Source organism: Rissa tridactyla, chromosome 4 (genome assembly GCF_028500815.1).
Source record: "Rissa tridactyla isolate bRisTri1 chromosome 4, bRisTri1.patW.cur.20221130, whole genome shotgun sequence".
In the NCBI taxonomy this organism is placed as follows: Eukaryota; Metazoa; Chordata; class Aves; order Charadriiformes; family Laridae; genus Rissa; species Rissa tridactyla.
In genome coordinates, this window is record NC_071469.1 from 58,183,348 (window position 1) to 58,198,545 (window position 15,198).

The following is a 15,198-nucleotide window of genomic DNA, read 5'->3' on the forward strand; positions in this document are numbered from 1 at the left end:
AAAAAGAGGACCGCCTTTTAATTTTTATCCAAATAAGGCAGAATGAAAGGACAGGACAGCAGATTTTCCATCGGAAACCTTCCCTGTCCAACCTGGCCAAGATGCTATTACAGGCTGAAAGGAAAAATAGAGGCCTCTCAACAACTGCATCAGCTGCTGTTTACGTGATCCGTTCCTCATCTCACAGGACACCGAGCAAACTTGTCTCCATGGCTGTGGGATCAGAAAGATGTTGGACCTATGCTGTCCCGGACAGAGGGCATTTACAGCTCTGCAGCGACGCTTTCTCAAGTACGCAGCCCCACGGCCAAGGAAATTAGCTAGTCACCTCAGATACTTCCAAGAGCAAAGTCTGAATCATGTTAAGAATATTTAATACTCTGAAAATGCTGAGCACCTGCCCCTTGAACAGAAGATGCCTTTCGGGTATGCCACGTGGATCCCCAAAAATGGAGACGCTCTGGATCGCCTGCCGTTGTGCAAACTCTTGCCCTCCTGCAGCAGAGCCAACGCAGGACAGAGACCTGCATGTGTCACCTCGACCTGCACACCCACCCTCAGCTCTCTCTTGCGCTCGGCAGCAGACGCTATTGCGTTACAAAATGCTCCCTTTACTTATGGAAAAAAAAAACCAAACAACCAACAACAACAAAACACATCGAAGTGGATAAACACATAGGTCTGCATTTAAGCACGGATTAAACAACATTGCTGTTTAGAGGAATGTGTTTTTAAAGAACAAAATTTCTAGAGCAACTTAATTACTCTCCTAGGGTTAACGAAAGGATTTGCGTGATCCCGCTTCTCTTCCTCACTACACTGCGAGTGATGGATATGACTGAACACAACGATCCACTTAACCCCACAGGATCTACACCCACCATTTAAAATAATTAAATAGCATGCATTTGGGGCGATCCTTTCTCTCCCCCTCCCCGCTGCTTAGCTTTACATATAGAAAACATTTAGCGTATAAGGCAAACAACAAACAGGAATATAATTAGTCCTTTCGAACCAAGATGTTGTTTAACTTAACTAATTGAAGAGAGAAAGCAAAAGCTCACACTGCGTGGCTAGCGGCGAAGTCATAAAATGTCACTTTTCTGAGGTTTATACTCCAGTAATTATCTTCTATACAAAGAACGGTGACTCATAATTCTGCTTTTTCATAAAAATCCTGCACAAAAAGGTCTGCAATAACCCCCCCCCTTTTTCTTGGTCAACTTGAGGCTGAAACAAGGTCTTTATGAGCTGTGGGAGTGGAAAGTCATTAGGGTTTCAATTCCAAATGAAAATTAAGGCTTTTAACTTCCCATACTACTCATACTGACAACCTTTCATACGTAATTGCCAAGGAAGAGTTACTGCGGTCTTGTCACCCTCCTAATGATTGGGTGATACGCTGACAAATAGAACCTCCCTCCAAATTCCACTACGCACATGGGAATAAAAGCCCAAGGTGGTTAAGAAACATTGGGTTCACGCCCAAGAGTGACTTTGATGACTTTTCAGTCAGGGCTTGTTATGGGTTACCAAATTATTGGTGTCAGAAATCGAGCGATCAAGGGATTGGGTAAGAATTTCATTGGAAAGAGGAAAGGTGTCTTCAGCAATTAGGGCAAAGACACCGCGGCTTTGCAGTGACGCGGGGAGCAACATAACAAGGACCCATCCTCCCCACAGCTGTGATTCCTCACCTCAACCAAAATAGCACGAGGCTGCCAGGTAAACAGCATTTTAAATACACACATAATATGATACCCAACTGCAGATGGGATGAGCTGAAATAACAACAAATGCCGTCCCCGCTCTCTGAAAGATATCGAGGTAACCTGTTGCTGTGACAGCAGCAGCATCTTTCTGAGCTCATCTCTGTCTGTGGAGAGGCAAGCACTGCTCTTCAACTTATTTTGCTCCTTGTCTTCTCATTTGGGAGAGAAATTATTATTTGACAAGTTTCTATTTCTGACGTTTGGCTGGAGACTGTCTGTGCTTCATCATCCTGCGGTCCCAAGAAGTATATACAACACAGAAAGAAGCACCCCAACACATAGAGTGCTTTTATCCCAATAAAGCTGAAACAGGACTTGAAGCAACTCCAAAACTGGGAATTAGAAATGTCTGGAGTTACTATAAAGGTTGCTCCTTCCTTGCTAGCTCATTATAACTCAAAACCTGTGTTGTCTGTTATCATAGCAATGTCTGTATCATAGCAATGGTTAGAGGCCTCGTTTGAGGTAAGGGTCTAATCCTGTTGAGCGCTGTGTGAGCATGTTATACATGACCCAGTGAACCACAAGCAACTTGGAGAAGACAAAGGAAATATATTACCCTGGTTGTATCAACAACAACCACAGATCATGTAATTTACCTATGAGTACATCAGAAAGCCATGTTACAGTGAGAAAGCACACCAAATCTGAGTCCCAGTTCCATGCTGGAAGTTGCAAAACCTTCCATTCTTTTGTTATTTTAAAGCTTACAGCTGAAACAATACAGTCCTAACTGACCTCGTAAAAAGGGGACTGCATTTTGTTACAAGAGGCCAGGAGACAAGCAGGGGAGACTTCCAAATAAACCGCCCAGAATCCAGAAAGCAAACAGCTACACCAAAAACTCAAAAAGAAGACTTTTCAGAAGACGGTTGAACACAGTCATACACGTGCAGCTACATCCACATGGCCTGGAGGACTGAAAGCTGCAGAAATCATTATTTTTCCTGAGATGGAACCTACAGCCACTCCAGAAGAGAACATCTCCACAAACAAGGCGCATATTATCGCATTTCAGGACATCAAAGAGGAATAAACACGCAGGCTTTAAAAACCGTTCCCCATTTTTTAAGAGGTGTAACAAGCAGTTAAGAGGATGAAAAGAGGGAAAACACCGCAAGTGTTATCAGGATTGGGAGACAGAAAGGCTGCTGCACTGGCTGAAATATTCACTTGGTTTGTAGCCTCAAAAACAAACATCACAAAGGAATGAATGAATAATTGAAATAAAGCAAGCGAGTCCATAGGTATACGTAGCAGCAAAGGACAGGTGTATCAGCAGTCTGAAAAGGAGGGAACGATTAACTGACTCCTGTGCTGGGGTTTGAGTTGCAATCAGGCAAACGAACAAGGGGACATATTATCAGAGTTTTTCACAATATGCCATCTTTGTGCGATGCATGAGCCGCTGGTGGAGATCATATAACCTAGCACTACGTATCACATTCAACGGCAAACATGCTTTTAACTCAGTGGAAAAGGGATTAAAAGCTCCGCAGATCCAAAGCACAAATCAAAGTTATATTCAGCTGCTGGGAAATATATAAATATGAGACTGCAAACCCCAGTAAGGGAGATAAGAAAAGGAAATCAGGAAGACAAAAGAATACTGTGCATCACAAAAGCCCTTTAAGATTGTACATAAAAATAAGATTTTCTTAGCACCTTTCTTTCTTAGGAGCTGAAGCAGCAACCAAAATGAATTATTTTTTTATTACTGATACACTCTGCTAGCATCTGACAATACTACTTTGGCATAAAACAGTGGACTTTTATGTAGGTTGTCCTGAGCCATTTCTAGTAGATCCTACTAAAAACAAAAATGGGGGGAAACCACTGAAAACATCAACATGACAACAGTAACTAGTCACGTATATAACCAGGGGTAGTCCGCTGGCTACACAAAAATCAAGCAGAGTATTCCCTAAATAGGCCAGATTTTGTCATTGTTGGAGATTAAAGACGTTATGGATGTCCTTTAAATAAAAGACTAAAGCAAGTGTAAACAGTCCAAGTCTTAGCTCCATTCACATCAAACACTGTCCCCGCAGTAACTTCACTGGGCGCTGCGAGGCACCACGCCACTAAATGGTCCACGGCCTGATGCAAAGTCATGGCCATACTTCAAGGAGCACAGTGTCACAGGAGTGGCATTTATAGGACAAGGCATTATCAATAAGTATCATAGAGTGAATTAAATGTACCTTAGTAAGGAAAAAACTGCGGATGAAAGGCGGATGCCAACCCTCCAGAGACTGCTTAGCACTTAATGAAGAGTCGGAAACCAGGAATACGGGTTTTAACCTTGCATTTGCGATAACGCAGCAACCTGTCTTCAGATGATCCAGGATGGAAGATGTGGGGAAGGACAAACATTTTTTAAGTCTAGTCAACCCCACTAGATCAGAGACTGACAGCGAGCCTCCTGCTGCATTGGTTTCCATAGAAATATTAAGCTTTGGGGAATGGAAATGCTGTAAGGCTTACTTTTTCTTCTTTCCTGAAATAATGGTTTGCTTTTTACTGCTCTAATGTGAGTGGTTCTTTTGCCTGCTCCTCTCTTTCCTCTCCATGGGTCTTCTGCAGTGAGAGGACAGAGCTGGGTGGCCTGGGGGGCAGCTCTCCCCGCCCAACCAAAGCAGGGATCTCAGCACCCCATGGCCATGTTTGGTTATCCCAGGAAGAACAGGTCAGACACGGCTGCCAAACCCCCAGGAATAGGCAGCCCTGGAGCATCTTACTGCCCTGGAGGCGGTTCAAAACAGCAGCAAAGTATCTCCTCTCGCTGCCCAGCCTGAGCCCTGCTCCCTCCATTTGCTCCACACACTTCATCTTCCACCTCTCCCACAAACATTCAAATGCCGCTGACGCCCCTGCACACGAAGGAAACCGCAGCAGCAGAGGAGTTTGGGGGTGAAATGCGGGGACAGTGCAGTCCCAAGCGTCCCTGCACAGAGCTGGGGGATGGAACAAGTCTGAAGGGCTTTTCAGAGCACTCCAGCTTTGATTGAACTAATTCTGCCAGCAAGCCGGGGTTGACACAACCGCAGACGACAGCTAGCGTGTCACCCCTGCAATTGCCCTTTACAGCTGGCCAAAGCCCCAGTGCCGTAAGCCCAGCACTCACCGCCGGGGCTCCCTCTGCTACAGACAGCCCAGCCCTCTCCCACCACGACCAACCCAGGCCAACAGGAAACATCCCATCCTACAAGCCTGGAGGAGAAGCCCGCGCAGACAATGAGCTAATTCACATCAGATTTAGGGTGGCTTCGGTCTCACCACAAGATCCCTGAAGTCTCAAATCCAACCGATAAATAACCTGTAATCTACCTCACAAGGACTATCTTTCACAAGGAGAGAGGCTCTGAGCAAGGTGAACGCTGGGCACCACCACTGCCCAGAGATGTAAGAAGTCAGTACGAGGAACGAGCATCCTGAGAGGGGCAAACAGCAAGGCAAAAAGCAATTTAAGGGAAGGAAGAGCACATATATACACCTGTACGCACGGGGACCGAAGTAACGTGGCATAAACAGTCTTGGCCCAGACATGAATCACCAGAAAAGTGTTCAAAATAACCTGTACAGCAGCCTTCAATTGCCATGGTGATAAATGTTTCCTAATGCCTGAGAGCAGCTGAGTCCTGAACTCCACACACCTCATTCACTAACAAAAGCCCTCATTATATAGGGAGGGGGAAAAAAAATAATAAAAAATCACAAATGAATTGTGGCCATTTTAAGCCCTCCTCAGATCAAGGGCTGATTTCCACACTCCCGTTTCATACAGGGAGCACCGCGCTCACATCGCCGCCGATTCAGAAGATGGAGGCTGGCTGGCTGGCTGGCTTTCTGCTTCACAAGCCAGTAGGCAAGGGCAAGACAGATTCTCGGAGACAGTGTTACTTTTTCTGCCAGGAGTTATCTATTTGCAGAAGTGGGTCAACTTTCTCTGGGTGGACACGTTAGCGCGCGAGTGCCTCGCAGCGCTGCCGGCGAGTCTCTGCCCGCTCCCGCGCGCGGAGGAACCTCTGCACATAACTGTTTATGGCAGCCAAGTGTTTCATGAATTGCAGCGAGTTAAACCACAAGGGGACGATGACATTTGGCGACAGGGCAGGATGAATTCTGGCTGGCAGACAAAAAGCCAGGTTAAAAAAATACAGAATGCAGCAGCAAACCCAGCCAGTCGCCGCTAATGCGCGGGGAAACTGGATGCGCAGCTCCCAAACCTTCCCTCTGCCACGCGAGCAACGTCGTGTGCTCTGCAGCGGGAGGCAATAAGGCCTGATTGTGAGCATGGAAAGGACTTCAGGCTTCCTGGGGCCAAGCATTTTAAGCGTATCTTAAATAGGTTTATAAATTTTTTAATTTGCCTCACTCTGCACCTTCGGAGGTATGCCAGGCATTTTTGCCAGTTTGAGCACCTCACCTCCCTCTCACCTAGCAGTGAGATCAGCCATCCGTCCATTCTTGTGCTCCCAGAGCATCTCCAAAGCGCAGCCCCAATACACAAGGATGCCACATGGCCAGCCTGAGGGGACAACACCAGCAGACCCTGCCACAGATACGTCTGTGTGAGATACACGCAAGGCCACAGCCATGCTGGGGCAGATAAAAAGCCCGATGCCTCCCAGAGACGGCCTCCAGGATCACCCAGGTTCCATGGATGTGGTCACCCTTGTTCCCAAAAAAGCATTAGCCCTCAAGCTTTCAGATGCAATGCTTCTGTTTGTTAGTGTTAGTGTTCACGCCCCTCATCTCCCAACGCACACCGAGTGCAACACCTGCCAAGGCTGCATTTTGGGTTGCCATGCCTGTCACTTAATTAGATCACCATTTAATTCGATCCTCAGCTTTATTTGATGAAATGCCTCCAGAGGACAACATCATTTACACGTAACCAACACAGTTTATTCCCCTTATTTTGATTGCTTTTGACAAGTGTAAGGGTATAATTCCATCAAAGGCCCACAGAAAATTGCCTTTTAATCAACACAAGTTTTTTTGCCATCAACAGGACAGCTAAGAACAAGTTATCTCCATAGAAAATTGAAAGAGGAAAACAGATTTGAATGCACTACTATGGAGAATATATTTACAGATATGGCCCAAGTTTAGTACCTAGGTTAAGCGTCTTGAGCCTTGTTTTCAGGGACACCAGCTACGCTGATGTCTGGGAGCCGAGAGGGCTGCCACACAGGCAGGAAGGCAGGAGCAGGCAATGACAAAGATGCCTCAAGTGGAGCGCTCCACTGAAGCCCCTTGGACAAGTGGCCAACAACTACTGGTTACAAGAAACTCAAGCTGTACCCTTAGTGTCCGAGACCTCAGCAGTGATAAGCTTATTAGCAGAACTCACTGAACTTACAGAAAAGATGGAAAGAGATGTTTCTACAGAGGTCCTACATTTAGTGTACCCCCCCCCAGGGAAGGTTTCCTGGCTTAATCACAAGGAACCTGTATGTTGCAGCCTATAGCACCAAAAATACCCACAGGTTAAATAGAGCGGTATCAAAAAAAGAAAAGTTAAAGTAATGTTCAGAGGATGAAAACTGTTCTTGATATAAGAGAGATATTAATTGGTCAAGTAGCCAAACCTCTGTTTAAGAGTGGCCGGCGCGGGGCCACTGAGCTCTGAGAGGTCTCCATCGCAGAGAACAGGGCTTTCTCTGAGCCAGGCTGCTGTGCCCGGGCGGCGTGGGGGCTGCAAGGGCTGACATCTGACTGCTACTGAGAAAGGCAATTTCCTCTCCTTCACCAGCTTAGCACAGCTGCACTGGAAGAGCAGACAACAGTCACCGCAACACCTCGAACAGGACTGATCTCACCTGACTTTGGATGGTTGCATACGAACTAGCCATCCAGGCTGCCTTCCCATCGGCAGAGAGAAAGAGCACCATTAGCGTACAGCTCTTCTCCCTCTAAAGCAGACATAGTTGACATAAATCACGACACCAAAGTGCCTTTCTCCACGTGGCCGATAAAGGAAGCCCAAGGGGATGCAGATGTTAAAGTCTATATTGGAGATATCTCAAATTAAATGGGATGAACCTCACCCTTTGCTTCTGCCCCTGCATCTTCTCATCTCAAAGGCCTCATTAATACGTCACAGTAAATAATATGTATATTAATTATAAATACGCTAATAAAACAAAGGACTTTGACCTAAAGGCTGTGTGAAGAAGAGGAGAAATAAGTCCAGGGTAGCTGCACATCCGATCAATACCAACCCGCAGGGAACAGCCATTTCTCTTTGCCACCATTTTAACTGTAATATATCGTATCCTCTAGGTAAATATGTGGACTTTTACAAGTGGGAATCAATAGAAGCAGAGATCTCCCCACCCCCTCACCCGGAGAGACCATTCTTCTTCCGTTGGAGCAGACAACAGCAAGAGGCCATAGATTAATGTCTCTGCTACTACAGGCTGTCTGCCATAGCCACCGCTTTCTTCTGCACCTCTCTGACCGCTTTTTAAGTGTTGATGCTTTTAATAATTAAGAAAAAAAACAAAACAAACAAAAACAACACAAAACAAGTGTTCATGTTGATAAAGAAATACGTTAACATTTTACTCATTTTACTCAACTGGAATAAAGCAAATGCCCATTTTGGGAACTCAGAGCAAATAGCTTCAGTGGAAGGTGAAGAAGTTCTAACAACGACATTCAGTTGATGGGGGGAAAAAAATTAAAGCCTGAAATCTTTGCCTGCATACACAGGATTTAGTCCCAGGCACATCACCAGCTAGTGAGTCTGTATGCCTCCAGGCTTGCAGATGGATAAACAGTTGTCCCAGTCAGATCTAGATGAGGCTAAAACCAGTGGAAGCCGTTGCCCTGTTGCCCTGGCCTCAGGGAGCTTTGAGTCACTCCTCCCAGTGTTCCCACATACCTCACAGTCCAAGGACACATCCTATGGCACATGAAGGCTTCTTCCTTCCCCCAGGTCATATCACCCAATGTGGCTGTCTTCATTTTTTAATTCAGTTTTTTTCAGAAATGTTATTCTGGCAGGAACCAGGCGGTAGCAATGGCCATCGCTCCAATGGGGCTGCCTAAAGCTGGATGGGCAGAAAGGCCACGCACGCACACAGAGACTCTCGCCGTGCACCCAACAGAAAGCCAAAGCACTCACAAGGACAGCGCAGCCACCATGCTTCGATTTCTGCCCTGGATCTGGGGGTAGATTTATGGGAACTGTGGCGTATCACTCAACACAGATGCAACTGGCCAGCTCCCATCACGTAACTTGGAGATGCCCCTGTCCCACAGCCCAGGTCCCAGCTCACACATGGAAACACCATTTACTTTCAGACCAAGCAGACTCCCTTTTGGCTTTCAGCAGAATACCCAGAGCTGCATAAGATTACATGTGCGATCTAATATTAGACATTTTCACACTATCAGTTATTACCTTATCTTCCATGAGCAGCTAATTAACCACCAGGTATCAGCTTCCAAAAAGCAAGTTTGTAAGAGTAAACAGACTTCAGAAAAGTGAAGGGAAGGTGGATCGCAGCTTGGTTTGTTTTTTTTGTTTTTTTAAACTCATACCACTTACACTGAATTCCCATTACAAAACCAGAGTTCATCACCTCCCACTGAGGTGGGTCACTGCGGCCAATAAATCAAGCCCTGGTTTACCAACTCACTTCCAAAGGGTTGCTGAAGAGAAAATGAGAAATATTTAATCCACCTTTGCTTGCTAAGATTTCATTCTAAAGCTAAAGGAGTGTTTAACAGCCGCCATACTCTCGACTCCTTTAGAAAAGCACTAAAGAGGTGAAACAGTCCTGCTGAATACCTAGAAAAGCAGAGCACCACAGGAAGCCCCACTGGTAGCACTGGCAAGGGCAGCACATTTCAGGACTTTCCAGCTTTTCCATAAGCAGAAGTGCTCTAGCAAACAGCTCACCATGCCTTGCCCCCACCAGCTGCCCAAGGCTTCTGCTGCGTTCGTAACTATAGGTGTTAAATTCTGCCTCATATCCATTTGAGATCCTCCTCCACCCTCTGTAAGAAAGTATACGAGGGCTGGTCATTGCTGTATGAGTTGAGCTGGCCGGGCATTTTCTGCTTCATCCACCAGTTAATTATCCAGCGTTTTAAAGACATGACACACCAGACTGAAGTTTGCAACCTAAAAACGAAAGGCCACACTTTCTCCTCTTCCTCCTTTCCGTTTTATCCAGGGGAAAAAATTTAAAAAGAAAAAAAAAAAATCATCAGGAAAAGAGTATAAAAAGACCGGGCTCTAGAGATGCGTGTGCAGGGAAGGCAGAGACCCAGGAGAGGCGGAAGGATGCTCGCCGCCAGGGCTGCTCCGCGACAGCTCCACCGCCCGCCTGAGCGGCTGGGGCTGTTCCTCACGTCCACCTGCCCCGCTGCTGCCTCCTCCACATTGCCACAGGCTTAACGCAACCGCCGCCTGGGTCCAGGCAAACTACACACACACACGCACACGCACACGCACACACCCGCCTCCCAGACTTCTTGCTGCCAGTCAAAAAAAAGGGGCCTGATAAGCTTTGCATTTGCATATGTATTGAGAGGCATTTCCAAAGGCACAGGCAGGGAAACGGCCCCGCTGAATACCGATGCTATCTGAGAATGACAACTATTCAAGTCATTTTACAGCTTCGCTACCTAAGTGGAGAGATCAGGCTTGTTTGCATCTTTACAAGGATTATGAGCTTTAAAAGTGCTGATCATATCTGTCCCACCCTCAGAAATGAAGCCCCGCAGGTCCTCGGCAAAGAGTGCTTCCCAACACAGAGACCCTCTCCCACAGACACCCCAAAACCACAAGCCACTAAAACCTAAGGTCGCGCCTGTAATGCTTGAGCCCAGAGTCCTCCTTTCTATACAGTAGCATGAGAAAGGGTGCAAAGACACACATGCAAACATAACCACGTGCAGATGCTCTACCACCCCTCCCTACGCTTACCCTACATGGCGAAGGACACGGGACTCAGCTCTCGGTCCCCTCCAAATGATGTTGCTGGGCACCACACTGCACACAGCACTCGAGGAGGGCAAGAACTCTGCAAGCAGAGACTTCCCTCTTCATGCAGACAGGGATGACTTGAATCCCATGTGGAGAACCCCACAATGCCTCACACCAGGGTTAAGAGTGAGCTCTGAGGCCGTGGTGGTGTCCCATATGCACAAGAGCCCTGGGTTAACAGGAATGAGCTGGCTTTGTCCTAGTCAGCTGTCGGTATCTAAAAGGGATGTGGCCTAAGGTTCACAAAGAGAACTGCAAAGCCCTTCTGTCCCAAAACATTCAACATCTGCCAAGCGCTCTCCGGGCCTCTGTGCACAGCGCTCAATGCTTTATGAAAATAAAGTCAAGTCACACCAGGAGCAGAAGCTATCTGCAGATTTACAAACCAGACACTTCTGATTTACACAGCGCTAGGAGAGAGAGAGAGAAAAAACAACAAACATTTAAAGATGCGTGCTGTACCCTGCAACATCTGGTGACTGGATCACCCTTGAAACCAGCAATCCCTGTCTACTGGGTGAGGTGGCCGGAACGTCTCCAGCTGTGAGTGGAGACACACAGCTGCGACAACAGGACCGCGCATGGCAAATTCATGAACTTGAGAACTGGGTTCATCAGTGCTGCATGCCCACAGATCTCTTGGGCCATTTGGACTTGCCATAAATCACAAAAAAAAAAAAAAAAAAAAGGACCAGCACTCCCTGGTCCCACCAGGATCACCAAAAGCTCTGGAAGCTGAAGACATGGCTATCTGGTAAACACATCCACTGCTGACACACAGGACCAACCTGGGGGCTCCAGCACCATCTCTGTGCTTGGAGGAGGCAAAAGGGTACCCCAGCCAGAAAAAAAGTCCTGTCTGGTTAGAAAAGAGAATTAAGAACATTAAGAAGTGCCTTATATACAACAGTTAACTACATTGGTGCCTGGTTTGATTCCTACTGAACCCTCTTGGCCAAACTACTTCTAGAAGTCAAGTATTTGGTCTTGCTGGTTTCAAAAGAGAAAAAAAAATCTCCATTTTAAAGGGATTCCAATACTATTATTTTAATGCCTGATCACGGTTAGACAACAGGAGAAACTTTGCTTGAATACAAACTGTCAGAGGAGGCTTGGCACGATTTCACAGTGGAGCTTGTTTCTAACTTTAATGACTAGGCTAAACAAAATTGTGAGTACAGCATCCCTTCGAGAGCAATCTCTTCTCTACAAACAAACCTCCTGTTTCTGAAACGGAAGGGGGGGTCTGGAGGGGGATGAAACCGAGTTGCCCCTTTCCAAAAATGCTGCCCGTGCCAGAGCCAGGCTGCCCTGCGAGCCCAGGGAGCTAACAGGTGATGCTCGGTGGGGCAGACCTCCACTTGCATCAGACGCTTCCAAAAATCTCATTCAGGGTGTTTATCAATCTTACCAAACTAGCAGACTAACAAGCCAAGCGTAAACCAAAATATTTTAAAAGGGAGTGAGAGAGGAGGCAGAGATGGAAAAATCAGTTTACTTAACCGTGAAAACACAGGTTGTTTTTTGTTAAAAAAAAACACCCAACAAACAAACAAAATGAACAAACAAAACAAAACACCAACCCTCCAGATAAAAAAGGCTCCAACCCTCAGCCCCAGACATCTGTAACAAGCCCAGGGAGCACCACCACCACCACCCTGCACACAGGTGCCCCTCCCCGGCCCCCGCAGCTGCTCTTCCAAAGAGGTCACCAAAGATGGGCAAGGGTGGGGATGGCAAGGACTCCCCTCCCCCGGTATCCCTCACCCCATGGCCAAGGGGAACCGGGGAGGTGGGTGCAGGGCAAGGCTAGAAGCAGGGGAGAGGCTCACCGTTGAGGCCGTTGGGGATGCTCCGGTGGTGGAGGGGGGCGGACAGGTCATCCATAGACCTCCGCATGGCCCCGGCCTTGCTGTCGCCGGCCTTATGGTGGTGGAGGTGGTGGTGATGGTGGTCGGGGCTGCCCGCGCTGCCTGTGCTGGAGGTGCTGCTCCCGTCCCCCACGTCCCTGGTGGCCGAGCCGCCGTTGAGGTTGGTCAAGCTGGCCTGGCTGTCGATGGAGCTCCGCGAGCCGGCCCCGCTCCGCTCCTCGTCCAACATCAGCACCATCTCCTTCAGCTCCACGTTCTCCCGCAGGAGGGTCTCCTGCCTCGCCTCCAGGTCCTTCAGCTTCTGCTGGTACATGCCCACCTCCTTCCACATCACGCTGGCCGTGTGCCTCCCGAAGCGCTGCCATTCCCTAGACAGCTTCTTGCCTTTCTGCCGGTCGTCGTCCAAGAAGCAGCAGAGCTCCCTCAGCTCCTGGTTGTCGTCCTGCAACTTCTGGTTCACCTCCTTCAGCCCGCGGATCTCGTGCAGGTGGAGCTGCAGCCGCCGGTTCACGTCCTTCATCAAGTTGCCGTGTTCCACCATTAAGTTCATCTTTTCATTCTCCACTTTCCTCAGTCTTTTCACCAGCTCTTCCTTGCTCCATCTCAGCATCTCCTCTTCCGAAATTTTGCTCAGGTCTTCTTTAGACCCTTCCAGGGAATTTTTTGCCATCATCTGTGCCTAGGCAGCGTTCGCTCTCACGCAGTAACAAATGGTTCGGGTTATTCAGATTATTTTGTTCGCCTGATTTCCTGGGACTAAAATTCACTGCAGCATCTCGGGGAAGAAATATTATAGTTCTCCGCAGAGCACTGGACAAGGAAGAGCAACGCCGGACTGGAAGATCTGCTCCCCCACAGACCCCATAATAATAATATAATAATAATTTTTAAAAAAGGAAAAGAAAAGGGAAAAACAGGCGCCCCCCCCAAGGGGGCTGGGGGCGGCAGGGAGCCGGGAGCCAAGCGCTGCCCCCCCCCAAGCGAAGCCACCGCAGGGGATCGGCCAACTTACCCCGGGCAAAACAACTACGCGGCGGCCGGTCTCCCCCCCCCGCCCCCGTTCCCGGGCGCTCCGTCCACTTGTCCTCCCGTGTGTCGTCCCCCGCCTCCCCTCCGCCGCTCCCGAGAGACCGGGGCACGGCGCACCCGCCTCGGCTCCTCCGCAGCCCCGCGGCGACGTGGGGCCGAGCCCGGCGCGGCGGCGGCGGCGGCCGATACCGGTGCGGCGTTACCGAGGAGCGGTGGGGGAGCCGGGCGCCTTCCCGGAATGGCTCAGCCCTCGGGAGGGAGAGAGGGAGGGATGGAAGGAGGGAGGGAGGAGGCGGGCGGCAGCGCCGGGGCTGGTCCCACCTCCTGCCGGGCGGGGAGGCGCGGCCCTGGCCGCGGCCGAGCCGAGCGGCGGGGAAGGGGAGCCGGCTGCTGGCGGCGGAGCCGAGGAGGCCAGCCCTCCCCCGCCGCCCCGCTGGCTGCCGGGCTGGGCGCTGCCCGGGACCCGGTGCGCCGCGCCCCGCCGCCGGCTCGGGTTACCGGAGCCGCCGCCGCCGCCAATGCGGGGCCGCCTGGCGCCTTCAAACGGCAGGTACAAAGGAACGGGGCCGCTCCCTCCCTCCTCCCACTGCTGCCCCCCCCGGTCTGCTCTCCCCCCGCTTTTCCCCCTTTTTTTTTTCTTTTCTTTTTCCTTTTTTTTTTTTTTTAAAGAAAAACTACCGGAGGGAGCACCAGCCCGGGGAAGGGTGGGGTTTAGACAGGCAGGAAAACCCGCCCCGCCGGGCGGCCCCCCGGGGAAGCGGCGCCGGAGCGGCCCCGGCCCCGCTCCGCCAGTTTTTCCCGGTTTTCCCGGAGCATCTCCGGGATGCTGCCGCCGCCCCCCTCCCGCCACGGGCTTTGTCAGCCGGGCCCGGCCGCGCTCCGCTCTGCCCCGGCTGCCCGCCCTCCCCCTGGGGCGGCCGCCTTTGTCCCCGGGTCCCTCCCGCCTGGGCCAGAGCCTGCAGGTTGAGGGAGGCGGCTCCAGCATCCCCGCCGCCTCCCTGGGGCCGGCATGTTCCTTCAGAGCGCAGAGGTGCGGGAGGAAACTGCCCTGAGGGCGCAGATGCCGCTTATTCCGCGGTAAAATTGGCCCGGGTCCTGGTGGTCCTTACTATCAGGAGCAGGCGTGACAAACATCACTTCTGCACACCTCGGGCAGACGCCAGAAAAGGGTACAGAAAGTTCATAAAGTGGATTTCCTAGGCAACATGTAGGCAGGTTTCCTATATCCTTGCATCATATCCCCTGACTTTTGGTCTAATGCACTTTTCGTTGGGGTATGCTATCTCTCTGTAGACTGCTTTTGGCCAGTATCGTATTGTAAAAATGAAAGATGCACCGGGGCAGAGCAGTGCTGCCAGCTATTTCCCGCAAGAGTATCCTTAAGAAGTCCCAGGGAATTGCCAGCTTTGTTCTCCTGAGGAACCTTGGTAAATGATTTGACTCCAGGATTAAACCCGTGCAACCTCAGCTTTCCGACCACACTGGAAAGCTGGTCAAGACACCCTCTAGCTATAAA

At 49.6% G+C, this 15,198-nt stretch overlaps 1 protein-coding gene across 2 annotated transcripts in view; it reads right to left on the bottom strand.

Moving 5' to 3' along the window:
- CCDC85C (coiled-coil domain containing 85C) overlaps window positions 1–13,686 on the bottom strand; it is a 115,667-nt gene extending 101,981 nt beyond the window's left edge. The window contains exons 1-2 of one of the 2 annotated variants that reach the window (XM_054197908.1): window positions 13,666–13,686; window positions 12,615–13,497 (exon numbers count right to left, since the gene is read on the bottom strand). In XM_054197908.1, coding sequence (XP_054053883.1) covers window positions 12,615–13,326 — 712 coding nt within the window. In that variant the 5' untranslated portion in view covers window positions 13,327–13,497; window positions 13,666–13,686. Of the gene's footprint in view, window positions 1–12,614 lie in introns of both variants that reach the window. The other variant, XM_054197907.1, reaches the window with a different exon arrangement.
- Window positions 13,687–15,198: the final 1,512 nt, after the last annotated feature.